Source organism: Pongo pygmaeus, chromosome 9 (assembly GCF_028885625.2).
Source record: "Pongo pygmaeus isolate AG05252 chromosome 9, NHGRI_mPonPyg2-v2.0_pri, whole genome shotgun sequence".
Classification (NCBI taxonomy): domain Eukaryota; kingdom Metazoa; phylum Chordata; class Mammalia; order Primates; family Hominidae; genus Pongo; species Pongo pygmaeus.
In genome coordinates, this window is record NC_072382.2 from 104,833,741 (window position 1) to 104,857,663 (window position 23,923).

The 23,923-nt window shown below is 36.1% G+C and overlaps 1 protein-coding gene across 6 annotated transcripts in view; it reads left to right on the top strand.

Moving 5' to 3' along the window:
• DYNC2H1 (dynein cytoplasmic 2 heavy chain 1) overlaps window positions 1-23,923 on the top strand; it is a 359,810-nt gene that overhangs the window by 160,751 nt on the left and 175,136 nt on the right. For all 6 annotated transcript variants that reach the window (XM_054438209.2, XM_063672124.1, XM_063672125.1 and 3 more), the window contains 5 exons: window positions 2,182-2,247; window positions 4,026-4,076; window positions 4,852-4,929; window positions 8,166-8,297; window positions 9,442-9,514. In XM_054438209.2, coding sequence (XP_054294184.2) covers window positions 2,182-2,247; window positions 4,026-4,076; window positions 4,852-4,929; window positions 8,166-8,297; window positions 9,442-9,514 — 400 coding nt within the window. The remainder of the gene's footprint in view (window positions 1-2,181; window positions 2,248-4,025; window positions 4,077-4,851; window positions 4,930-8,165; window positions 8,298-9,441; window positions 9,515-23,923) is intronic.

Here is a 23,923-nt window from a genome sequence, read left to right on the forward strand (position 1 = left end):
TTGCTAGAACTGAGACACCAATTGCTGATTTTCTATCTTAATTTCCTGCAAGTTGGTATTGTGTTCCATTGACAAAAAGATTAATAATGATTAAATAAAATGTAGGATCTGTTTTATTCATTATTAGTACTAATGAAATGATAATAACTAATGTTTATTGGGCGTTTAGCATGTGCTAGGTACCATGATAAGTGCTTCAGATACATTATCTAATCTAATTATTAAAATAATGCAGTGAGGTAGATAGTATTTAATATTATTGTCCCCCTGTTACAGAGAAGGAAACTGAAGTCAAGAGAGATGATGTAATTTGTTTCTGGCTAAGGTCACCTGGCTAGTAAAATAGGAAGGATGGAATTTGTATACAGTTTCTTGATTCTGGACCTGTGTGGGTTCTTTTTTTCTTTTTTTTTGACACGGAGTTTCACTCTTGTTGCCGAGGCTGGAGTGTGCAATGGTGAGATCTTGGCTCACTGCAACCTCCGCCTCCAGAGTTGAAGTGATTCTCCTGCCTCGGCCTCCCGAGTAGCTGGAACTATAGGTGCATGCCACCACACCCAGCTAATTTTTGTATTTTTAGTAGAGACAGATTTTCACCATGTTGGCCAGGCTGCTCTCGAACTCCTGACCTCAGGTGATCCACCTGTCTTGGCCTCCCAAATTGCTGGGGTTACAGGCATGAGCCACCATGCCCGGCTCTGTGTGGGTTCTTAATGCCCATATAATGAGACTGTTCTTGCAAGAAATACTTGTTATCCACCTGCCTATTGTAGGTAATAGGGTTGCAGTGGAGAACAAGGCCTACCCAGTCTCATGGAGAGTAGAGTTAGTATACTGTGTGGATTAAAAACATTCTTCCCATAAATGGAAACAAGTTGGTTTATTTCCACAATATTTAAAAGATTAAAACATCAAATCTTATTTTGCATAGGTACCTTGTATTTAAGAGTGGTGTTTTTGATACATCATGTTACAATTATATCTTCTCCATTTTCATACTGTATGTCTGACACAGTATTGTTTTACCAGAAAGATGTTTTATTATATTTTAATAAAGACATAATTTTATTTACTCGATTTTGTATGCCCTATATAAACTTGTGGCTCTTATTTAATTTAATATGTTCTCAAAAATTGGAACAATTCTTATTTATGGAAAAATTAGTTTTCAATTCTTTGTAAATATATTATTTAATTTCAAAGACTTGAAGTCAAAGAGTATGATCCTCCTAAGACTACCGGCAGCACTTAGTAGAATGTATGCGGCATATTATTGAATTCACTTCCTACATTCTTTGACTTTGTTTCTTCCTTCTTTCTTTTTATTTTGTCTTTTAGATTGCTCCTGAAAGTCTGAAAATCTTAATTTCTACCTTATTTTTCTATCTTCCCTTCTTTTTTTCTGTCCTTCCTTTACTGAGAAATTTTTGAGCATAATCTGTGTTCTAGTTTTCTGATAAAGTAGATATGACCTTCTCCTTTGATAACTCTCCTTCTATGTGATTTGGTGTCTTTTTGATACCTATTTATTGACAGCCTGTTTTTGGTTCTGCTTGTGTTTTACCTGTGAAATATTGGGTTATCTGATAGTTTTTTCTGTGTTATCTAACCTCAGTTAGTTACTCATGTTTTAACTTTCTAAGTGATAACACATTGAAGGAATTATTTGTTGTTTGGGCTTATTTGGTATAACTTTTCTTCTTGTGTGGAAAATGAAGAGTTCACTAGAGTTTCCTGTTTGATTTAGGAAATTAATCTATCTAGTAAGGAGAAAATAGTTGTCATAATTGCATGTAGTCACCCATACGTTTAAACCTACACAGTGACAAACTGAAGATTGCTAATGCATGGAGTGGATTTGGTGGATAATGACTAATCAAATTTCACAGTTGTATTAATGTTTCACCTGGCTAAGTTAGTTTTGTTTTGTTTTTTAATGACATGGGCCCACTGCATAATTGTTAGTGCTTTCTCTAAAAATTTGATCACTTACTCTGACCCCACCCTAACTTGAAGTGTTTCTAAGATGTAGAAAGCAATCTGAATAGTGATTTCTTACACTGATAAAAGTACGTCGTATGAAGACAGAATAGAGATTTTTGTGTGCCAAATTTTAACGACTATGCTTTTCCAAAGACACAAATTTTTAAAAGGCAAGATAATATCTGTTATTCTTTGCAGGCTGATCAGTTGATGTTCGCTTTGCATTTTGTTCGAGGCATGCATCCTGAACTTTTTCAAGAAAATGTAAGTCAAATTAAAGGAGAGAAATTTTACAGTAACATAGAAATTTGTTAATGGGTGGATTTATGTTTAGATTAGAAGTTATTTAGGCTAGAAATTATATATCAACCTATTAATCTTTTACTAAGTTAGAAATGTAGTATAAAATGGTGATTTCTAGTTCTACTTCCCTGTGGATGAGCCTAACATTCCAGAGTGATGGTAAGGCAGGGAAAGAAATCTACCAAGCTGCCTACATTTTTCTGAACCCAAGTTCACTTACTTAGGGCAACAGAAGAGTCAGCCTTCTTATTTTCCTGGCCTAGGTAGTAGAGCTCATAAATAGAAAAAGTGAGACAATATTGGTACAGAACTACATTATTTATTGCTTCCACTGAACTGTCAAGAGGCAGCAGGTGAGGCATGAGGATGGGCAGTTCTCAGAAGTTTTCCTGAACCTACAGGTTTATGTTAATCTTTTTATGTATAATTTGTCTTCCTTGTTTATGATCTCATTTCTAGTCTGCCATGTAACCCCATCTCAAACTTTAAAAGGACCTCCCTTGAGCTGGAGCTAACAAGTCCATTTCTTGTCTGCTTACAATTTTAAAAAAAGTTATTTGCAAGTAGTTTTTCTCATTATGATGCTGTTGTCATAAAGTGAGATTCCGGTAGCCAGAGTGTCAAGGGATGGTATATGGACAGTGCAACTTTGACTTACTTTACTCTACTTGGTCAAATTTTAACTATTTTCTGTTTCCCTTCATTTGAATATAATAGTTAAAATAATGCAGACCATTTACAGTTCTCCATATGTTCTCCCTTTGTTTTTCTCTGACTCCACATGCACTGGCTAACTTGTATAGTTTCTGCTGAATTTATTAATTTGGTCCCGTTTATTCCTGCTGTTAACTTTGATGTCTTTTCCTCCTCTTATCTAATGTTTTTCACTATGATCAGTATGTTCCATGAAATATATATATTCCTTATTTTTCTCTCCTAAAGTATAAACAAATTGTCATTGGGAAAGGAGAACACTTTTCTCTGACTCACATAATGTAGTAGTAATCATTCATATTTTACTTATTTGTGGCTGCATAATTCTAATAGGAAGAGCGTGTGGCCAGGATGAGCAAAGGCAGAAAATATGTTGCTTTGGTAGTTTTTCCACATTGCTCTCAAATTTTCATATATTTTGCTTATTTACTGGCCTGTGTGTGACAGTAGTCACACAATATAGTACCTATTATTGTCTAACTCAGGGATGCCATGGGGAAGGCATAGATTTTCTTGGCACTAGATTCTGCAACACTTGATTAATCTTAATTCTATGGCAAAAAAAAAAAAAAGGATTAATGGCATCTTCTCCCAATCAGTGAGAAAAAAATGCGTAATGGAATCACTTTTCTCAATATTTCCTACCAGATACCATTTTTAAATTTTTGGGTGCACCTTACTGCTTACTTATTGGCAACAAATAGCCTGTGGAAAAACAATTAACAGGTAGTGACAAATGTTAAGTGAACATGACATTTAAATTTTTAGACATTGAGACTCATATATATAATGGAGTTAATTGTTTTGTTTTAATAAAATTATTCTTAGTAGATTTCATATTAATATTTTATGTTGTCACATTAATTCATTCTTGATAATGTTAATGTACTAGAAGAAGTGGTAAGATGGAAATGAGTATCTGCTTAGAAAAGTGCATTTTAAGCCATCTTATAGGGAAAGTTAGACAATTTTGTTAACTGGTTATCATTTTTATATTTTTGTGTTCCTATGTTTTTATTCAATAGGAATGGGATACGTTTACAGGTGTGGTTGTTGGAGACATGTTACGGAAAGCTGTAAGTTAAAATAACAAAATCTATTTTGCTCTTAAGGAAAATATTTCTGGCTTTTTGTTCATGAGGTATAATTTGCTTCAGAGGTGTTCTAAATTATTGTTGAAGTTATAATTTTATTAGAAGAATATATTCTGGCCTCAAGTATTTCCTATAAAATAGACAAGTATATTTGTTTACTTTAAAGACATATATTCTGAGAATAATATGTAATACTAATGAATTAATGCAGTTTCTTTTTCTCAGTATATGTATTTTATTCCAAGGATAATTTTATAATCTTTAAGAAAATCAAATCTTATAACTTGAAAATTTTTCTTATATAATTGGAGTTTAAAAATGACATTTTAGAACTTTTAATAACTTCATTCAAATTTAGCTTTTTTTCTAGTAATTTCCTGTTTGAATACATAATGAATAATAGTCTTCTAGCAGTATACCCGAAATATAACACAGAACCTAGATCATGTCTGAAATGTAAGATATGATTTTAAAAAATGTAACTTTTATGACAGTTCCTCATGACATTTGAGTTGTTTTGAAGTTTCATGAAAGATTAAGCACAATGAAAAAATGATTGCAACATTTTCCTAAATGGTTCTCAGTCCCTTATATTACAAAGAATTTTACCATGGTGACTTGTAAAATACATAAAAATATAAAGAAATAATGCATAGAATGAATTTTTTTCAAAATAATAAAATAGCTAATCAATTGCTATTTTGTAAACTCTGAATTTTACCAAGTATACTAAGGAAAATAATTGCTTTTATTAAAGGACTCTCAACAAAAAATACGTGATCAGCTTCCGTCTTGGATAGATCAGGAACGAAGCTGGGCCGTGGCAACATTAAAGGTATTCCTTTTCTACTATGGGACGTGTTTTAATTTCTTCTGTATTTGCATTGTTTCTGTTGATACTTTGTGCTCCTTATTCGTAATCAGTGTTAATATTTTTAATAGGATGTAAGTTCTCCCAGTAAAAAGTTACCAAAGAATTATTGTGATTAGTCCTTTAACCAGTAATTATTAAACCTTTCATTTATGAAATAGCATGCCTTCCAAGTACAGTATTTTCTTTCTCTCCCTTCCCACCCCAGCCACCATGGTAAGTTAGGCTATGAGAATGGTGACATGGGGGAAGAAAAAGCAGTTTAGAAGCTTAACTCTCAACAATTCTGTGTTCAACTACTCAGGCTAAAATGTTGTTTTTGTGGGGAATGAAAGACAAGTCTATGCATATATGTTTCCATCCTTCCCTTTCTTCCCCTGCTTTTCTTCACAACTGTTATATCATTATAACAGCACCTGATAAAAACAGTAAGAATAGCTAGCATTTACTGATGGCTTACTATGTTCAAGGCTTACTATGTTCAATTTTATACAATGTATAAAATTATTATACAGAATTTTAAAATGTATTATCTCACTAAATATTTTCAATAACGTCATGAGGTAGCTATTGTAATTTTCCTTGTGTCACAGATGAGGAAATTAAGGCACAGAGAGATATAGTAACTTGTTTATGGTCACTTAGGAAGTAGAGCCAGGATTTAAAACTATGTTTCTTGCTGCATAGTCTGGGCTCTTCACGACTACTCTTTACTGCCTTCATTTCATAAACATTGGTTGAGTAAAAGAAATGAAAAACAAAAGGGGGGGGGAAATTCTGCTATATATCCTCCATTTTTTTTTCATTAATCATTTATTTGGTGCTTACTACCAGTTGGCATAATGCTAATGACAGTCTTTACTTGACCAAACTTTAGTCAGGCTCTTGAACCTTCTTCTAGGCCCACCTGTGCACTTCCTTGTAAAAGCTACTTTTAACAGGAACCATGCAAAGTTGGTTTAGTGAGAATTTCTTAATCTTCCATATCTGATTACCCTTGATATCTAATCAGATTCCTCATTCCCCACCATTCCCCAGGTGATTCTAATGACTTTGGCCTGTCTTCAGCAAGAATCCCATTAGGTTGGTTTAGCCAGAAATCCCTGTACCCCTGATATTTCCTCTTAGTAATTTTCCATCCACTGACCTCACTTTGCTCCTTGGCTATAAATTTGCACTTGCCCATGCTATATTCAAAATTGAGCCCTTCTCTGTACTGAAGTCTCTTTTCCCCTATTGCTTCCTCTATTGTAATAGTCCTGAAAAAAATCCGTTTTTAATGCTTTAACTACTGACAAGCTCTGGTTTTTTTGTTTATACCAGTGGAATGACAGGTGTATATTTTGTAATATTAAGAGACTCTGCCATGAACAAACTTACATTGTAGAGAGCATATCAAATAATTACCTTGTCATAATGGTTGACAGTATACAAGGTAGCCAAATACGTGATGATAATATAATGTGTAGCACACCTAAATTAGCAATGATGAGGCCTTGTATACTAAATGTCAATAAAGTTAACAGACCACCATCAAGTGTTACTTTATAGGCTTAGATCATTTATTAAAAAGTAATTAAATTGAAATGTAATTAATTTTCTGCTATTTAATTTTAGTTAAGTTACATAATGAAATTTGGGCAATATAATGGATTATTTTTATATGAATATAGATGTTTGGATAAAGCATTTTTATATACTTGGTTTATGTTCATAGTATATGAAGTTCTATACTGAAGATATAGATCTTCTAAATTTCTCATTTATTTTCAATGAAAATTCTTCACCTTTACAGATTTACATTTCTGATCTTACACCCCACTCTTGAAAAATTTCGGAAAAGAGAACACTGTTTGAGGTAGAGGGAATTAATGTGTTTGGGAAAGCTTCTGAAAGATGATATTGTTTAAAGTGAATATTGAATGTGGAATAGAAATTTGTGAGGTAGCAAAGAGGGTTAGAACATTTAGAGACAAATAGAGGCATTTACAAATAGAGGCATAAACAAATAGGGTTTAGAAAAACATTCTTTGTTTTTGGATTTGATACTGTTTTAGAAAAACAGAGCTCGAAAGAATTTAAAACTGTGAAGATAAGTTTTATTGTCATAGGGGAAAAGAGATGTCAGTATAGTACTGGGCTCAATTCTGAATATAGCATGGACAGGTGGGAATTTGTACCCAAGAAGCAGGGTAAGGATTAGTGCTTGGGGTCAGTGAATAGAAAACTATTAAGTGGAAATGTCAGTGGCAAGTGGGGATTCTGGCTAAACTGATTTAGCTGGTGAAGGCAGATCAAGATGATCAGATACCAACAGATAACAAGGGTGGGAGAGGAGGAATTTTTCTTTCTTTTTTTTTTTTTTTTTTTTTGAGACAGAGTCTTGCTGTGTTACCCAAGCTGGAGTGCAGTGGCGTGATCTCAGCTCACTGTAACTTCTGCCTCCCGAGTTCAAGTGATTCTTCTGCCTCAGCCTCCTGAGTAGCTGTAATTACAGGCGCCCACCACCAGCCTGACGAATTTTTTTTGTATCTTTAGTAGAGATAGGGTTTCACCATGTTGGCCAGGCTGGTGTCAAACTCCTGACCTCAGGTGATCCGCCCACCTCGGCCTCCCAAAGTGCTGGGATTACAGGTGTGAGCCACCGCACCCGGCTGAGAGGAGGAATTTGATTGGATATTAAAGGTAGGGATTCTTGGTAAAGTTACTTAGCAAAATTCTTATTAAAATAGGATACTTACAAGGCAGGACACAAAGCCCATGATTGAGGCTTAGTCAAAGAGAGCTCAGAGGAGCCTGACCAAAGTTTTGACAAAGAGAGTCTTTGTCGATATTAATATGAAATTTGACATATTTAACATGGCAATCCTTAAAATTTGTACTTGATCTTCATGACAGCATTTGTTCTCTTCACAAGGTGGACATAGCTAGGTACAAATGTTTTTACATAGAGAAAAGATTTAACTCATGAGTACTGATTTAGTACTACTTTGGAAGTGTATTTTAATTCTGGCTTTAATATTAAGTGAGTTTACCATAGTGTTGCCAACCTAGAAATAATTAGACAAGGCAACACAAAGTAGAAAATGAGTAATAAACATCAACTAATAATTGGTTCTCACTTTTAGTTTTTTTAAAAATAAATATATGTGCTTATATTTGCTTATAGCTCACTGTATATGGCCATTTTTATTTTTTAGATTGCTCTCCCCAGTCTTTATCAGACCCTCTGCTTTGAAGATGCAGCTCTGTGGCGTACTTATTATAATAATTCAGTGTGTGAACAAGAGTTCCCATCTATCCTTGCAAAGAAAGTTTCCTTATTTCAGCAGGTAAAATTTAGTGTTATCTAAATGCAAAAAAGTATTTAATGTTTCTCTTATTATTCAGAAGCCATTTAAAGGAAAGCTTTGCTTTTAGAGGTTACTTTACCTTTAATGGCGTATTTGGGGAAGGGCTTGATGCTTTTGCCACGTTATTGACAATTAAATCACGCCAAAGTTTCTGGGTCTGGTTTCTCTCTCACTGTGGTTTTTTTTATTCCTTTTGCCTCAGACCCCAGGGGGATTTTGTAATAGGAAAAATGTATGTCAGAAAGAAACTAAGGTACAAATTGTACAAGTTTTACAATCATTTCCCAGAGTTATTTTTAAGGAAAAGACCTAATAGTGAGTAACAGGGGATTTTTCCCATTCTATTTTAAAATAGAATGATGAAACCTACTGGCAGGTTCCACTCAAACTTTTTTGGTAGTCAAAAAGCTTGGAGTGGGAGAGCTCTTCAGAAGTCGATGCTCCAGGAAATGACCTTTCCATTTATCTCTTCTCTGGATCTAACCCCTTTGTGTCTCCATATACAGTGAATTCTATTTCCCCAAGAGTGCTTAAACAAAAAGGAAAATGACTAAGAAAAAATTGATTTGAAAACTTAAACATATAGGAATATCATAGATATACATGAATCAGTAGTCCCAGCTACTTGGGAGGCTGAGGTGGAAGGATCACATGAGCTCAGGATTCGAGGCAGCAGTGAGATGTGATTGCACCACTGCACTCCAGCCTGGGTGACAGGGCAAGACGCTATTTCTATTTTTTTTTTAAAGGTAAAAATAGTGATTTGAAAATTTTAGGGAGGATTTCCGGTTTCTGGGCCTCTGTTTGCTGTCAACAGAAATGCCTCCTCTACATACCATGATTTTCACCTGCCATTTAGCCTTTTATTAGATCCAGAAGACATTGCTAACCCTATGTTTACTTTTGATGATAGGCTGGAGGAACTAAATGGATTTCAGTAATATTTTTGATATATGCTTGCTATATACCCATTGTGACAGTTTAAAGCATAGTAAATAATATGGAACAATAAGTGTTCCCATATTTAGTAAACATTTGTTTAATTAGTTAACATTAATTGTCGTTTAGTTAAAGTAGTTGCAGCAACTTTATTCTTTAAAAATATTCTGCATTTTATTTTAAGATTCTTGTAGTTCAGGCGCTAAGACCGGACAGATTGCAAAGTGCCATGGCTCTTTTTGCATGTAAAACTCTGGGTAAGTGTGACGCTTTTCAAGAACTAGACCACTGACCTGAATTATTTGTTTTTAATTTACCTTTCATTTTATGTTAGCCTTAGTTTAGAAATGTTATAATGTCTCTTTTATTCATTCTGTTTATTTATCTTCCAATCTCTACCTGTTTTAGAAAAATGATTCTCGGCTGGGCATGGTGGCTCATCCTGTAACTGCCCAACAGGTTCACCTTGCCTGCTGCCTAGACAGAGCTGATTTAGCAAGACAGGAGAATTGCCATGGAGAAAGAGTAATTCACACAGAGCCGGCTGTGTGGGAGACCAGAGTTTTATTATTACTCAAGTCAGTCTCCCTGAGCATTGGGGGTTGGAGTTTTTAAAAGACGATTTGGTGGGTAGGGGCTTGGGAAGTGGGGAGTGCTGATTGGTCAAGTTGGAGATGGAATCATAGGGGGTTTCAAGTGAGGTTTTCTTGCTGTCTTCTGTTTCTAGGTGGGATCACAGAAATGGTTAGGTTTTACAGTAGTGATGTCATCCGCAGGAGCCATTTGGAGACGTTCAGACTCTTGCAGCCACAGGCTGCGTTACCCCTAAACCATAATTTCTGATTTTGTAGCTAATTTGTTAGTCTGCAAAGGCAGACTAGCCCCCAGGCAAGAAGGGGGTCTTTTTGAAAAAGGGCTATTATTAATTTTGTTTCAGAGTCGAATTGAAACCACCTTTGCAAAAATTAAAACTGAGGAAATTATGACAGTGAAAGAGCTCAGGCCAAACTGACTCCATCTTGCTTCTAACCTTTAAGCTATCCTTGTTCATTCTTGGGCACAGGCAGAACTAACCTTGGGAAGGAATTTAGTTTATGGTTTGACTCTGAAACAATATTGATAATAGCCCTTTCCCAAAAAGATCTACTTCTTGCCTGGGGATAAGTCTGCCTTTGTAGGATGAATAGGTTCACTATGAGATTAGAAATTATGGTTTAGGTACTGGGTGTGGTGGCTCACGCCTGTAATCCCAGCACTTTGGGAGGCCAAAACGGGCGGATCACTTGAGGTCAGGAGTTCAAGACCAACCTGCCCTACATGGTGAAACCCCGTCTCTACTAAAAAAAAAAGAAAAGAAAGTAAAAGAAAAATTAGCCGGGCATGGTGGCAAGTGCCTGTAATCCCAGCTCCTCAGGAGGCTGAGGCAGGAGAAATGCTGGAGCCCAGGAGGCGGAGGTTACAATGAGGAGATATCATACCACTGCACTCCAGCCTGGGCAACAGAGCGAGACTCAATCTCAAAAAAAAAAAAAAAAAAAAGAAAAGAAAGAAATTATGGTTTAGGGGTCATGCAGCCTCAGGCTGCAAGGGTCTGAACGTCTTCAAATGGCTCCTGGGGATAACATCACTATTGTAAAACCTAAGATCAGTAGTTGAGATATTTTGCAGACCCTGCACTAGATGGATCAGCTGACACAACCTAGTCCGGTAATCTGGCTCAACCAATTCTGTGATCCCACCCAGGAATAGAGGACAGCAAGAAAACCTCACTTCACCCCAACTGTGATTCCATCTCCAATGTGACCAGTCAGCACTCCCCGCTTCCTAAGCCCCTACTCACCAAATCATCTTTAAAAACTCTGATCCTGAATGCTCAGGAAGGCTGATTTGAGTAATAATAAAACCCCAGTCTCCTGCACAGCCGGCTCTGTCTTGGTAAATCAACTCTGTCTAGGCAATGGGCAACAAGGTGAACCCATTGGGCACTAAAAAACCATAAACTAAATTCCTTCCCAAGGATAATTCAGCCTACATGCAGGAATGAACAAGGTCAGCTTAAAGGCTAGAAGCAAGATGGAGTTGGTTAGGTCTGATCTCTTTCACTGTCATAATTTCCTCAGTTATAATATTTGCAAAGGTGGTTTCAGTACCTGTAATCCCAGCACATTTGGAGGCTGACGGGGGAGGATTGCTTGAGCCCAGTAGTTTGAGACCAGCCTGGGCAGCATAGTGAGACCTTGTCTTTAGTAAATATTAAAAAATGAGCCAGGCACAGTGGCATGTGCCTGTAGTTCCAGCTACTCAGGAGGCTGAAGTGGGAGGATTTCTTGAACTCAGGAGTTCAAGGTTGCAGCGAGCTGTGATTCTGTCACCACACCCCAGCGTGGACAGCAGAGCAAGACCTTGTCTCGAAGAAAAAAAGAAAAATGATTCTCTTTGTTGGATATAACCCATATTTAATGTTGAATTAAATTTGACATCCTATATTTAGTAACGATATTTGGACTAGAGTGTTCCTCAATCCAATATGATTGGTGTCCTTACAAGAAGACATCCATGTAAAGACAGACACGCAAGGAGAGTATAATGTGATTATGAAGGCACAGATTCAAGTTGTGCAACTGCAAGCCAAGGAACACTGAAGATTTCTAGGCAACCACGAGAACCTAGGAAGAGATATGGATGTGTTCTTGTAAGGACACCAGTCGTATTGGATTGAGGCACACTCTTGTCCAGTATGACCTCATTTGAAGTTAACTAATTCTATTTGCAATGGCCCTATTTTCAAAAAGGTGAACCTTTTGAGGGACAGGGGTTAGACTTCAACATATCTTTTTTTTTGGGTTGGGGGAGACACAATTTAACCCATAACACCTACCAACCAAGCTTTTCACATAATGCCTATCTTCTGCCTCACCCATACACACACAAATATTTTGAGTCACTTTTTAGAATGGTCACCTGGTTGGTTAATGATGAGTATATGGAAATAAGTCTGGATATGTTTTGTGCTTTTGCTTACTTATGCAGGGGGAGGAAATGTCACTATTTATTCACCTCTGATAGAATGTTTATGTACCAGATAACTTTTACTCATGTTTGGCAGAGTAATTATCCACCTTTCTTTTGGTTGCAAGTGACAGATACCCATATTAAACTTGCTTAAATGAATAAAGGGAATTTATTAGTTTAAGTATTCAGTACTCAGGAAAGAAGAGATAGGGCTGGCCTTTCGGTTAAATGGACTTAGACAATATCATGACTCAGACAATATCAGGAAACTCTGTCTTTGTCTCAGTCTTGCAGTTTGTCTCTGTGTTTCTCTGCCCCCCCTACTCCTGTCTCTCTGTTTCTCCCTTTTTCTTTGTGTCTTTCTCTCTCTCTTCCTTTCTTGTTGCTTTTAGACTCTTATTTTAATTTCTGCTTGTGTGTTGTCCTTAGTCTCAAGGGTTCATAATATTCTGGTTGATAAGACCGCTAACTTGCTGAGTTATATTTTAAAGCTTATGATGAAAGGAGAAAGATAACTTTTCCTTCCCAACTTCACCATCAAAAATCCTAGAGAAGGACTCTGATTTGCTCAATTTAGGTTACATATCCACCTCTGCAACTAATCACATCAGAAATATATGGAATTACATTTCTCCAAAAGCAGCCATGGATGGGGGAGTGGTTATTACCAGAAGCGAAGGAGGAGATGCTGGTACAAAACAATAAATATGCATGATAATCAGGCTACATATAACCTGTTTTAATGTTTATATTTATTGATAGTTTGATAGCTGACCTATTAATTTGTAAAGTGCAGCTGGGCGTGGTGGCTCATGCCTATAATTCCAGCACTTTGGGAGGCCAAGGTGGGCAGATCACCTGAGGTCAGGAGTTTGAGACCAGCCTGGACAACATGGTGAAACCCCGTCGCTACTAAAAATACAAAAATTATCCGGGTGTGGTGGCAGGCACCTGTAATCCCAGCTACTCAGGAGGCTGAGGTGGGACAATTGCTTGAGCCTACGAGGCGAAGGGTTGCTGTGAGCTGAAATCATGTCACTGCATTCCAGCCTGGGCTACAGAGCAAGCCTCTGTCTCAATACATAAATAAATAAATAAATAAATAAATAAATAAATAATTTTTTAAAGTGCATTTTGGGAATCTAACTCCTTTAAGAGTTATAAGTATATAACTTGATTCTGTAGCTGTTGGTGGAAATGTTCTGTAAATGTCTGTTAGGTCTATTTGGTCTATAGTACAGATTAAGTCTAATGTTTCTTTGTTGATTTTCTATCTGGATGATCTGTCTAATGCTTATAGTGGAGTGTTGAAGTGCCCTGCTATTATTGTGTTAGAGTCTATCTCTCTCTTTAGCTCTAATAGTATTTACTTTATATCTGGATACTCCAGTGTTGGGTGTATAGATACTTACAATTCTTAAATTCTCCTGCTGAATTGACATCTTTATCATTATACGATTACTTTTTTGGTCTCTTTCTATACTTTTTGTCTTGAAATCTCTTTTATCTGATATAAGTATAGCTACCTCTACTCTTTTTTGGTTTCCATTTGCATGGAATATCTTTTTCCGTCTCTTCATTTTCAGTCTATATGAGTCTTTATATGTGAACTGAGTTTCTTGTAGGCAGCATATAGTTGGGTCTTATTTTTAATCTATTCAACCACTGTTTCTCTTTTACTTGGAGAATTTAGTCCATTTATATTCAGAGTTATTATTGATAGGAAAGGACTCTGGCTATTTTAGGAAAGGACAAACTACGGCTATTTCGTTTTTCTGTTTTCTGGTTGTTTTGTTAGTGTCTTCTTCTTTTTTTTTTTTTTTTTTTTTCCTTTCTTCCTGTCTTCCTTTGTGTACAAGTGATCTTCTCTGGTAGTATATTTTAACTTCTTGCTTTGTGTGTGTGTGTGTGTCCATTATAAGTTTTTCCTTTGTGGTTACTATGAGGCTTGAAGAAAACATAACCAGTGGATTTTAAACTGATGACAACTTAACTCTGATTACAAAGAAAAGAAAAGAAAAACCAAGAAAAAAGAAAAAATTTACACTTAAATTCAATTCCCCTTCCCCCATTTTGGGGATTTTTTTGGTTTCAATTTATATCTTTCTATATTGTCTATCTCTTAACAATTTATTGTAGTTACTATTTTTGATAGGTATCTTTCAGACTTCATAATAAAGATATGAGTGGTGATATAGTTTGAATATACGTCCCTAGCAAATCTCACGCTGAATTGTAATCCCCAGTGTTGGAGGTGGGGCCTGGTGGGAGGTATTTGAGTCATGGGGGCAGATCCCTTGTGGCTTGGTGCTGTCCTCACAATAGTGAGTGAATTCTCTCAAGACCTGGTTGTTTAAGCATGTGGCACCACCCTCCCTGCTCTCTCGTGCTCCTGCTTTTGCCAGGTAACGTGCAAGCTGCTGTTCTCACCATGTGAGATGCCTGCTTCTCCTTTGCCTTCTGCCATCAGTAACAGCTCTCTTGAGGCCCCCACGGAAGCCTAGCAGATGCTGGTACCATGCTGGCAGAATCATGCATCAGTCAAATCTCTTGTCTTTATAAATTAGCCCATCTCAAGTATTTCTTTATAGCAACACAAGAATGCCTAACACAAGTGATTTACACACCACAATTACAGTGTTAGCATTTTCTGTATTTGTCTGTATATTTACTTTTACCAGTGACTTTTATACCTTCAGATGATTTCTTGTTGCTTGAGAATCCTTTTCTTTTAAATTGAAGAATTCCCTTTATAGTTCTGGTGTTGGTGACATTTTTTAGCTTTTGTTTGCCTGGGAAAGTTTTTATTTCTTTTTTAATGTTTGAAGAATGATGTTGCTGGATATAATATTCTAAGTTGAAAGCTTTTTTTGCCGTTAGCACTCTGAATATGTCATCCCCCTCCCTCCTGGCATGTGAGGGTTCCACTGAGAAATGTGCTGCCAGACATATGGAGCTTCTTTATATGTTATTTGCTTCTTTTGTCTTGCTGCTTTTAGAATCTTTTCTTTGTCCTTGGCCTTTAAGAGTGATTATTATATGCCATGAAGTAGTCTTATTTAGATAAAATCTGTTAGTCATTTTGACTGTCTTGTACCTGGATATTCTTATCTTTCTCTATGCTAGGCAAGTTCTCTGTTATTATTTCTTTAAATAAACTTTATATCCTGATCTCTTTCTTTACATCTTCTTCAAGGCCAATGACTTATAGATTTGTCCTTTTGAAGTTATTTTTTAGATCTTGTAGGCATGCTTCATCCTTTTTATTCTTCTTTCTTTTTTCTCCTCTGTATTTTCATGTTTTCAAACTAATTTATTCTTCTGCTTGATAAATTCTGCTACTGAGACACTGATGCATTTTTCAGTTTGTCAATTGTATTTTCAGCTCTAGGAATTGATTGTTTTTATAAAATTATTTGAATCTCTTTATTAAATTTCTCTGATATAGGCCAGGCGCAGTGGCTCACACTTGTAATCTCAGCACTTTGGGAGGCCGAGTTGGGCGGATCACTTGAGGTCAGGAATTCAACACCAGCCTGGCCAACATGGTGAAACCCCATTTCTACTAAAAATACAAAAATTAGCCAGGCATGGTGGCAGGTGCCTGTAATCTCAGCTACTTGGGAGGCTGAGGCAGGAGAATTGCTTGAATCTGGGAGAGGCAGAGGTTGCACTGAGCTGAGATTACACCACTGCACTCCAGCCTAGGCTAGTGAGACTGTCTCAAAAAATTTTTTTCTCTGATATAATTCTGATTCATTCTCTGTGTTATCTTAAAGTTCATTGTGTTTCCTCAAGACAGCTGTTTTAAATTTCTTGTCGGAGAGGTTACATATCTCTGTTACTTCAAGATTGCTGACTGGTGCATTATTTAGTTCAGTTGCTGAGGTCATGTTTTCTTGGATGTTTCTGATGCTTGTGGACCTTCATCATTGTCTGGACATTGAAGAGTTAGATATTTATTCCAGTCTTCAGAGTATGGACTTGTTTTTACCTGTTCTTCTTGAGAGGGCTTTCTAGGAATCCAAAGGAGACTGAGTGTTGTTACCTAAGCCTGTTTTCACTAAAGCTGTTTTAGCACTATTGGGAACCCTAAGCCCAAGAACTCTATGACTCTTGCAGACTCCTAGAAACACAGCCTTGGTGGACTTGAGGAAGATAAGGGAGAATTCTCTGGGTTCCTAGACAAAATCTTTTGCTCTCTTTCCTCTCTTTTCCCCAAGCAGAAGGATTCTTTCTCTATGCTGGGTTGCCTAGAGTTTGGGGAGAGGTGATATGGGCTCTGCCTTGACTGCCACAGCTGGCACCATGCTGAGTCATACCTGAAGCCTCGAGCCTTCCAGACCATCACAGTACTGAGGCTTGCCCAAGGCCTGTGACCACTACTGCTTGGCTGTCACTGATGTTCATTCAAGGCCTGAGGCTACTTTAGTCAGCAGGTTATAAGTCAGCAGATTCTCTTCTGGCCCAGAATGGATCTAGAAACATCAACTAAGGAGCAAAGGCCTGGAATCATAGGCTTCAGGAATCTTCCTGGTGCTTTATTTTCCTGTGACTGGGCTTGTGTCCAATTTGCAAGACATAGTCCTCTGTACTCTTCTCTTGCCTTCCTCCAAAGAGAAGGAACGTGTCCATGTGCTGCATTGCCTGGAGTTGAGGGAGTGGTGATGCAAGTACTCTTGTGGGCTGCTGCAATTGGTGTTACACTGGGTCACACCCCAAGCCCACTGCTGTGGACACCAGAATAGCACCAGGGCTTGCCCAAGGACTGCAGTCACTGTGTCCTGACTGCCACTCAGATTTATTTGGGCCCTCAGGCCATTTAATTAGCTGGTGGTGAAGATGACTGGGACTTGGTTTCCTCCTTCTGAAGCAGAGGACCTCCCTCTGGTCCAGGGCTGCTTTATATGCTCCTTCCATGGGCACTGGTAGAATTCTGCGTGGTAATGAGGAGGAAATTAAAGAAAGAAAAAGAAAAAGAAATAAGCTTTCCTGTATTAGGCTGACTTATCCCAGAAGCAGCAACAGGCACTGCCCAGACCCAGGAAAAGCCTCGATGAACACTATCTGTGAAGCTAGGACACAAAGGAATCTTCTCTGGAGACTCTCCCAGCACTCCCTCAACATAGGGAGGAGAAAAACAAATTTTTCTGTCTCTTATGGTATGAGTTTATAGATTCCTGTTCTGTGTAACTAATAACTTCAAGTATTCTGTTTTATCTAAGTGGTACAATGAAGGTCATGAGCCATCTGAGAAGGCCTGAGCTACAGCCACCTGGGCACCATAGTGAAGGTTATGAAATAAGCCCGTGCAAGACACTAGAGCAAAACCTAGATAACAGCCATCTGGGCTGAATAGCAAGGGTCATGTGTAATTCAGAGTTATGCACCTGTCACAATTTGATTAACTGCCTTTGTTCTGCCTCTGTATCCTTGCTTTCACACCACTGTAATCCTTCTTCAAGCTAGCTCACTCCCTTTTTGAAGGGTGTATAAAGGTCAAGAGCTGTCTTTGTTCTGGGCCCAGTCTCAGGATGTTAATCCACTGGGTCTGAGTGCCCTCAATAAAATCCTCCTGCTTTACTCCAAGGTCTCTTTGGTCCTCCTGATTCCTGCAAGAGTACTGTGCTCTGCTCAGTGACAGGACCACACTGAGTTCCAATGCAAAGTCACACTCACTTCACTTTCCTCCCCTATGCACACAGATTCTCTCTGTGCTGTGCTGCCTGTGGTTGGGGTAGGGATGTAATAGGCAATCCAAGACTGTTCTTCCTACTCTCTTCAATGCCTCTTTCCTTGTGAGTCTATTGAAATCAGCTGCTGTGATCACTCACTAGATTTTTTGGTTTGTATGAAGGCTTTTTCTTGCATGGATAGTTGTTCAATTTGATGTTGCTGCAGGAGACAATTGCTGGAGGATTCTATTTGGCCATCTTACTCTGCCTCCTTCTTAACTGTTGATTCTAAAGACTGAAGTAGTTGGAAAAAATGGTGCTGGTGTCCATGTTTGGAAATGCTTTTGAATATACTTTATCTTGTTACTGGAACAATTAACATGTTCCCAAATTTGGATACACATGGTGAGTAATAACTGTATAATACACATCTAAGAATATGGAAAACAGTTGTCTCTGTATTTAGCACTAAAATTAGTTGATTGAAGTAGCCTTTTACTAGCATTTTTGAGAAAATAGAAGCAATAAGACAAAAATTCTTCATTTCCCATCAACACATCTACCATTTGCCTTAGTACTCATACTCATTCTGCTTTCCTTTCTCTTACTATGAATGAATGTCTTTGCTGTAATCAAAGGTCAATTCATTTAATGTTTTCTTCTTCATTTCTGCCATTATCATCTTCTCCCACATCATGAATTTCACCTTCTTTGCTGGATCTTTTTTTTTTCAGCACACAAATATATTTTACTATCTTCTGTCTTAAAAAATACTTCCCTTGGTCTCAGACCCTTTTCTAGCCACTATCCTATTTTTTACTTCTTTCTAAACTCAAAGTTGTCCATTTCTTTCTAGAACACATTCTTCCCTTGATTGTTATGTTTCTTTTTTCATTCCCCAACCCTCTTAGGCTGTTCCTTTTTACTTTCCTTTAGTGGCTTCTTGTCTGCATGTCTTCCAAGTGTTAGAGTACTTTTCTTTTTTACTATAGTTTTACCCTGGGTTTTATTCTTTCATTATTACACATTCTCTCTGTAGGTGACCTTACCCAATCCCTGGATTTAAATATCATTCATAAATTACTGACTCATATCTCTTATTTCCAGCCCTGGAATTCTAGGCTTGTGTATTTAATTAAATATCTCAAATTTAATGTGATCAGTACAGAACTTTTGATTTTTTTATACTAGCATCTACTCAGTTGTTTAATCCAAAACCCCAAAAGTACAATCACAAGTTGTTAAACAGTTTAGCAGTGTTGTTTAACAAAAGTACAGTCATGTGTTGTTAAACAGTTGTTTAACAGTGTTTAACAAAAGTACAGTCATGTGTTATTTAACAGTAGGTATGCATTCTGAGAAATGTATCAGGCAGTTTCATTGTGTGAATATCATAGAGTGTACATAAACCTTGATTGTACACCCTCAGACACACCTAGGCTGTGTAGTATAACCTATTGCTCTTAGGCTACAAACCTCTGCAGCATGTTACTGTACTGAATGCTATAGGCAATTGTAACACAGTGGTAGGTATTTGTGTCTCTAAACATAGAAAAGATACAGTAAAAATACAGCATTATAATCTTATGGAACGACCATGGTATACATGGTCCATCATTGATTGAAAAGTCATTATGCAGCTCATGTAATTTTTTCCTCTCTTTTCTTTCTTTCTATACTCAATCTACTATCAAATTCTTTTGGTTTCAACCCTAAAACTTATTCTGAATTCATTTTATTTGCTTTATTAGTACCAACCTAATACAAGCTATCGTCAGCTCTCAATTACTGCCATACCTTTTATTTGTTGTCTCTATCTTCAGAGTATATATCCAGAATCCAGTCACTTCTTAGACCTTTAGGACTTCCTACCACTTTGTTTAAGCCACTTTTATATAAGCGAGATTATTACCATTCAGGCTTCTATCCTTCCCCACTTAAATCTATCCTCAACATAGCAGCTAAGTGCCTTTTGAAATATAAATTAGATCATATCACTTCTCTGCTCCAGCTCTTCTGATGGAATGTGACATCTCATCTTCTTCAGAATCCTTATAATGTCCTACAAGGTCTTACCCTCAGATCTTATCTCCTAACCACTCTTGACCCTTGCTCAGTTCTTTACCAACATAATAGTCTTTTTCTTGTTTTTTTACTGCTCTAAGTATGTTTCTGGACTATCAGAACCTTTGCACTTGCTGTTCCTGTGGCTCAAATGCATGTTAAAATAAAACAGGACACTTTTCAGAGAGGTTCTTAAGAGAGGTTTTTTTTTCCTACCCATTTAGTCTTTAATAATACGGTTTTTGTGCCACATTGCACATAACCTTTCTTACTGATTTTATAGTTTGACTCCCTATCAACTCTTTGAAATACTTATGGTACTATTTCATCTCCAGGTCAAATGACATTTAAGGTTTAATGGCATTAATTAAAAACCTCATATTATTTATATATTCAGATGCTTTGAAAGTTTAATATACTTTTAAAATCATATTATTTCTAAGCAAAAATTACGTTTACTATTGTATGGCTGTATGACTTTGTATTTGGTCAGGTAGCTTTATTAAATTGTTTTAATGTAAAATTGGAGTTTTTATTTCAGGAATAAGTTTTAAAAATTCATATTACTAGAGAACAACAGGCACTTCCCTCTTTTTAATCAAATTTTAGAGCTTTGATTTTAAATGTAATTTCTCAAGCATCATTCATATGGAAAGATCTTTATTAAGTTTTAGCAACTTTTTATAATCTATAAACCTTAAAATAGTAAGTTAAAAAGATGTATTTATGAAAGTAGTTTTGATGTGAATATTTAAATTAGTATAGCAGTCCTCAAAGCTTTTAGGAATGCCTGTTTAATATGATTCTACAAAGCAAGACTTATGTGCTGGCAAAATCTACTACATTACTTTTTAGAAATGGTAGTGACCAGATGCAAGTATTCTTACTTCTGTAATTCTGATATAATTTTGACTTAAAAAAACTATCATGAGGAGTATATTATACTATGTGTATTGAGGTATTGGAAATGTAAAGAGACATGTCCCCATACGGTGCTACAATAACTACAGGAACCAGAAATTTTTAAAGGTTCTTCATCCAAAAGTTATTTTTGAACTGTGCATCTTTCCTAGTTTTACAGTTCTGTACCTCTCTTATGGCATCATCCCATCCCATGCACCCTGCTTTCATAGCTCAATCTGTCTTATCAAGTCTGTGTCTAAAAGAAAGAAAGACATAAGGATATGTGCATTCATTTTCTGTTGCTGCTAGAAATTTATCAGGTTTAAACAATGCCCAGTTATCTTCTGCCGGTCAGAAACCTGACGGGCTCACCAGGTTTCTTTGTTCCAAGTTTTGGAAGCCCTGGGGAAAATCCACTTCCAAACTCATTCAGGTTCAGCCCTATTCAGTTTTAGGAGTGAGGTTCCCATTTTCTTTCTGTCTTTTGGTGTCATTCTCAGCTTTTAGATGCCAGTTGGTATCTAGCCTTCCTCCATCCTTAAAGCCAGCATTAGTAGATCGATTCCTTTGCATGCTTCATATCACTCCTGTTTCTGTTTTCTGCTACACTTCTTTGACTCTAACTAGAGAAACTACTCCACTTTTAAGGGGTCAATTGATTAGCTTGGCCCACCTGAATAACACAGGATAATCTTCTTACTTTTAGGTTCATGACCTTAGTTATATTTGCAAAGTCCCTTCACAGCAGTACTTAGTTTAGTTTTTGATTGAATAACCAGGGCTTAGGATTCTTGAAAGAGATCTCTTTAGAATTCTGCCTACCACAACATATTTGACTTTTTTACTTGTTTCTAGGGTTGAGTAGTGTTCCATTACTAAAGTGCAGTTTCCCATTTAATTGGTTCACATATATTGTGTTAGGTAGTGGCTGTTGATTTTCCTCTTTTTATTGATGTTTGTGGTACATTTTTACAATTTTTTTCTCATAAAAGAAAGGTAATTTTATACATCTGATACTTATCAGCTCTTTGTTGTGGAGGATGAGAGGAATGAAAAAGAATGAATCTATTATACTTACTACGTATAATAGTTTTGATAATTTGCCACTTTCTTTACTCAGGTACCTGCAAAGTACGGGAGTCAATTTGTTCCTTTTTAAACTGCAAGTTTTTTCTTTTTTATTATCTCAGTATTGTATTTGCATAAAATAAAAAACAATAAAGGTTTAAGTTATTCCTTTGTCCTATTCTTACTTTTTGAAGGAAATGCTGTATTTATTTTATAAATTATGGTCAGAATATAAAGTTCCAGTGATTTCCAAATAGTTTTACATGATAATTCACAGTGCAATTATTATTTTTGGCTGTCTAACTATATTAAATAGTTTTGAATGATTCATATTGACGATTCTGATGGTATCATGAATCAGAATTATTTGGATTGATAAAACCAGTATACTCCATTCACTTAAAGTGCAACAGAAATTTTGCTGGAGTTTTGTGGGCGGGATGGCTAACATATAATTGCAAGTAACATGAATGCCACCTGTGTTATATTAAATGGCAAGGTATTTTTCATGATTTTTTTCTCCAGCTCAAAATGTTTTATTGCTTTGAAATATTGTGTAAAATGAATTAATGGACATATATTTATGTCCTGTGGGATTTTAAAATTAAAAGTTATAATTGAATTTGCTAGGCTCTGGATATAAAGTAGTGAAAAGATTCAGTATGATTCTTGCCCTCATGAAGTTTACAGTGTACATTGGTTAAATAAACAAGTGGAATGGTAATCTGCATTTTAGCTTTTTTTGACAGTTTTTGTATTGGCATATATTTTCCAAATAAAACGCACTTAAGTAAGTAGTTATTTTAAATGAAAATATTTTATATATATTTTGACATTTTTATTGTATAATGCGTAGTAATTACAGGAGTATCAGAAAATGCATAGACATGAAAAGAAAATGAGAAACACCTGGTATTCCATCATTAGCACTAATCATTGTTAACGTTTCTATTTATGCCTTTGCTTTCTTTTTATGCACATGGAAGTGTATACATTACAATATGGAATTATTGCCAAATCTCTTGAATAGTCTGATTTTTCTGTAAATTATCTTTTACCTCGACATGTTTGTAACTTCAGTTTCAATGTATGGCTATCAGAAATTACTCAGACTCCTGTTAGAAACTCAGTTTCTTTTTACCAGTTTTTAGCTAATATCAACAGCTACAATGAAAAGCCCTTGTACGTGCTTCTGCATCCATATCCTGAATTGTTTCTTAAATTATTCTAATTTTAATTACTGATCAAGGCCATGTACATTTTTAAGACTTTTGATACACTTTGTTAAATCAGACAATATATTTAATTGGCCTAGATGTTTATTGAGTTAATGAATAAATAAGTGAATGCTTGAATTGATGGAAATATTTCTTACTGCATTGCAAGTACATAAGAATTCTTTATTGCTAAATTTAAATTGCTAACAATTGAATAGTTGTTAGCAATTTAAACTTAGTTAAAAAGAAAATTTATAAAATATGCCTCTAAAAGCAATTCATCAATTTTAAGTGGCTCTTGGCGCAAATTTCACCCGTTATTAGGAATATTTCTGCCTTTGGAAATTCTTAGCATTATGGGTTGCTGTTGTGAAGAATAGACAAGGGTGCTGCTTTAGGAGTGAAATGTACCTTTTCAGATTGGTTATCTAGAATTGTCTCTTTTGACCCATCATGATAACATTGAATTTATATTTTAAAGTGTTTACTATTCTTAATTCTTTAGGGATGTCCATATCTGAGGTGCAGTCTTGTCTATTCACTTCTATTTTTGAGAATATATGGAAGCCCTTCTTGCCCATGTACTCAGTTACATTCTCCTAATTTTTCCTTTATTTTTAAACTCCTGTGTAACACTCATCTTAGCTCAATTCAAACAAGTATATTTTAAATTATTAATTGACATGAGCCTTTTCAGTTTGGCCTTTATGAAATACATTAATAATGG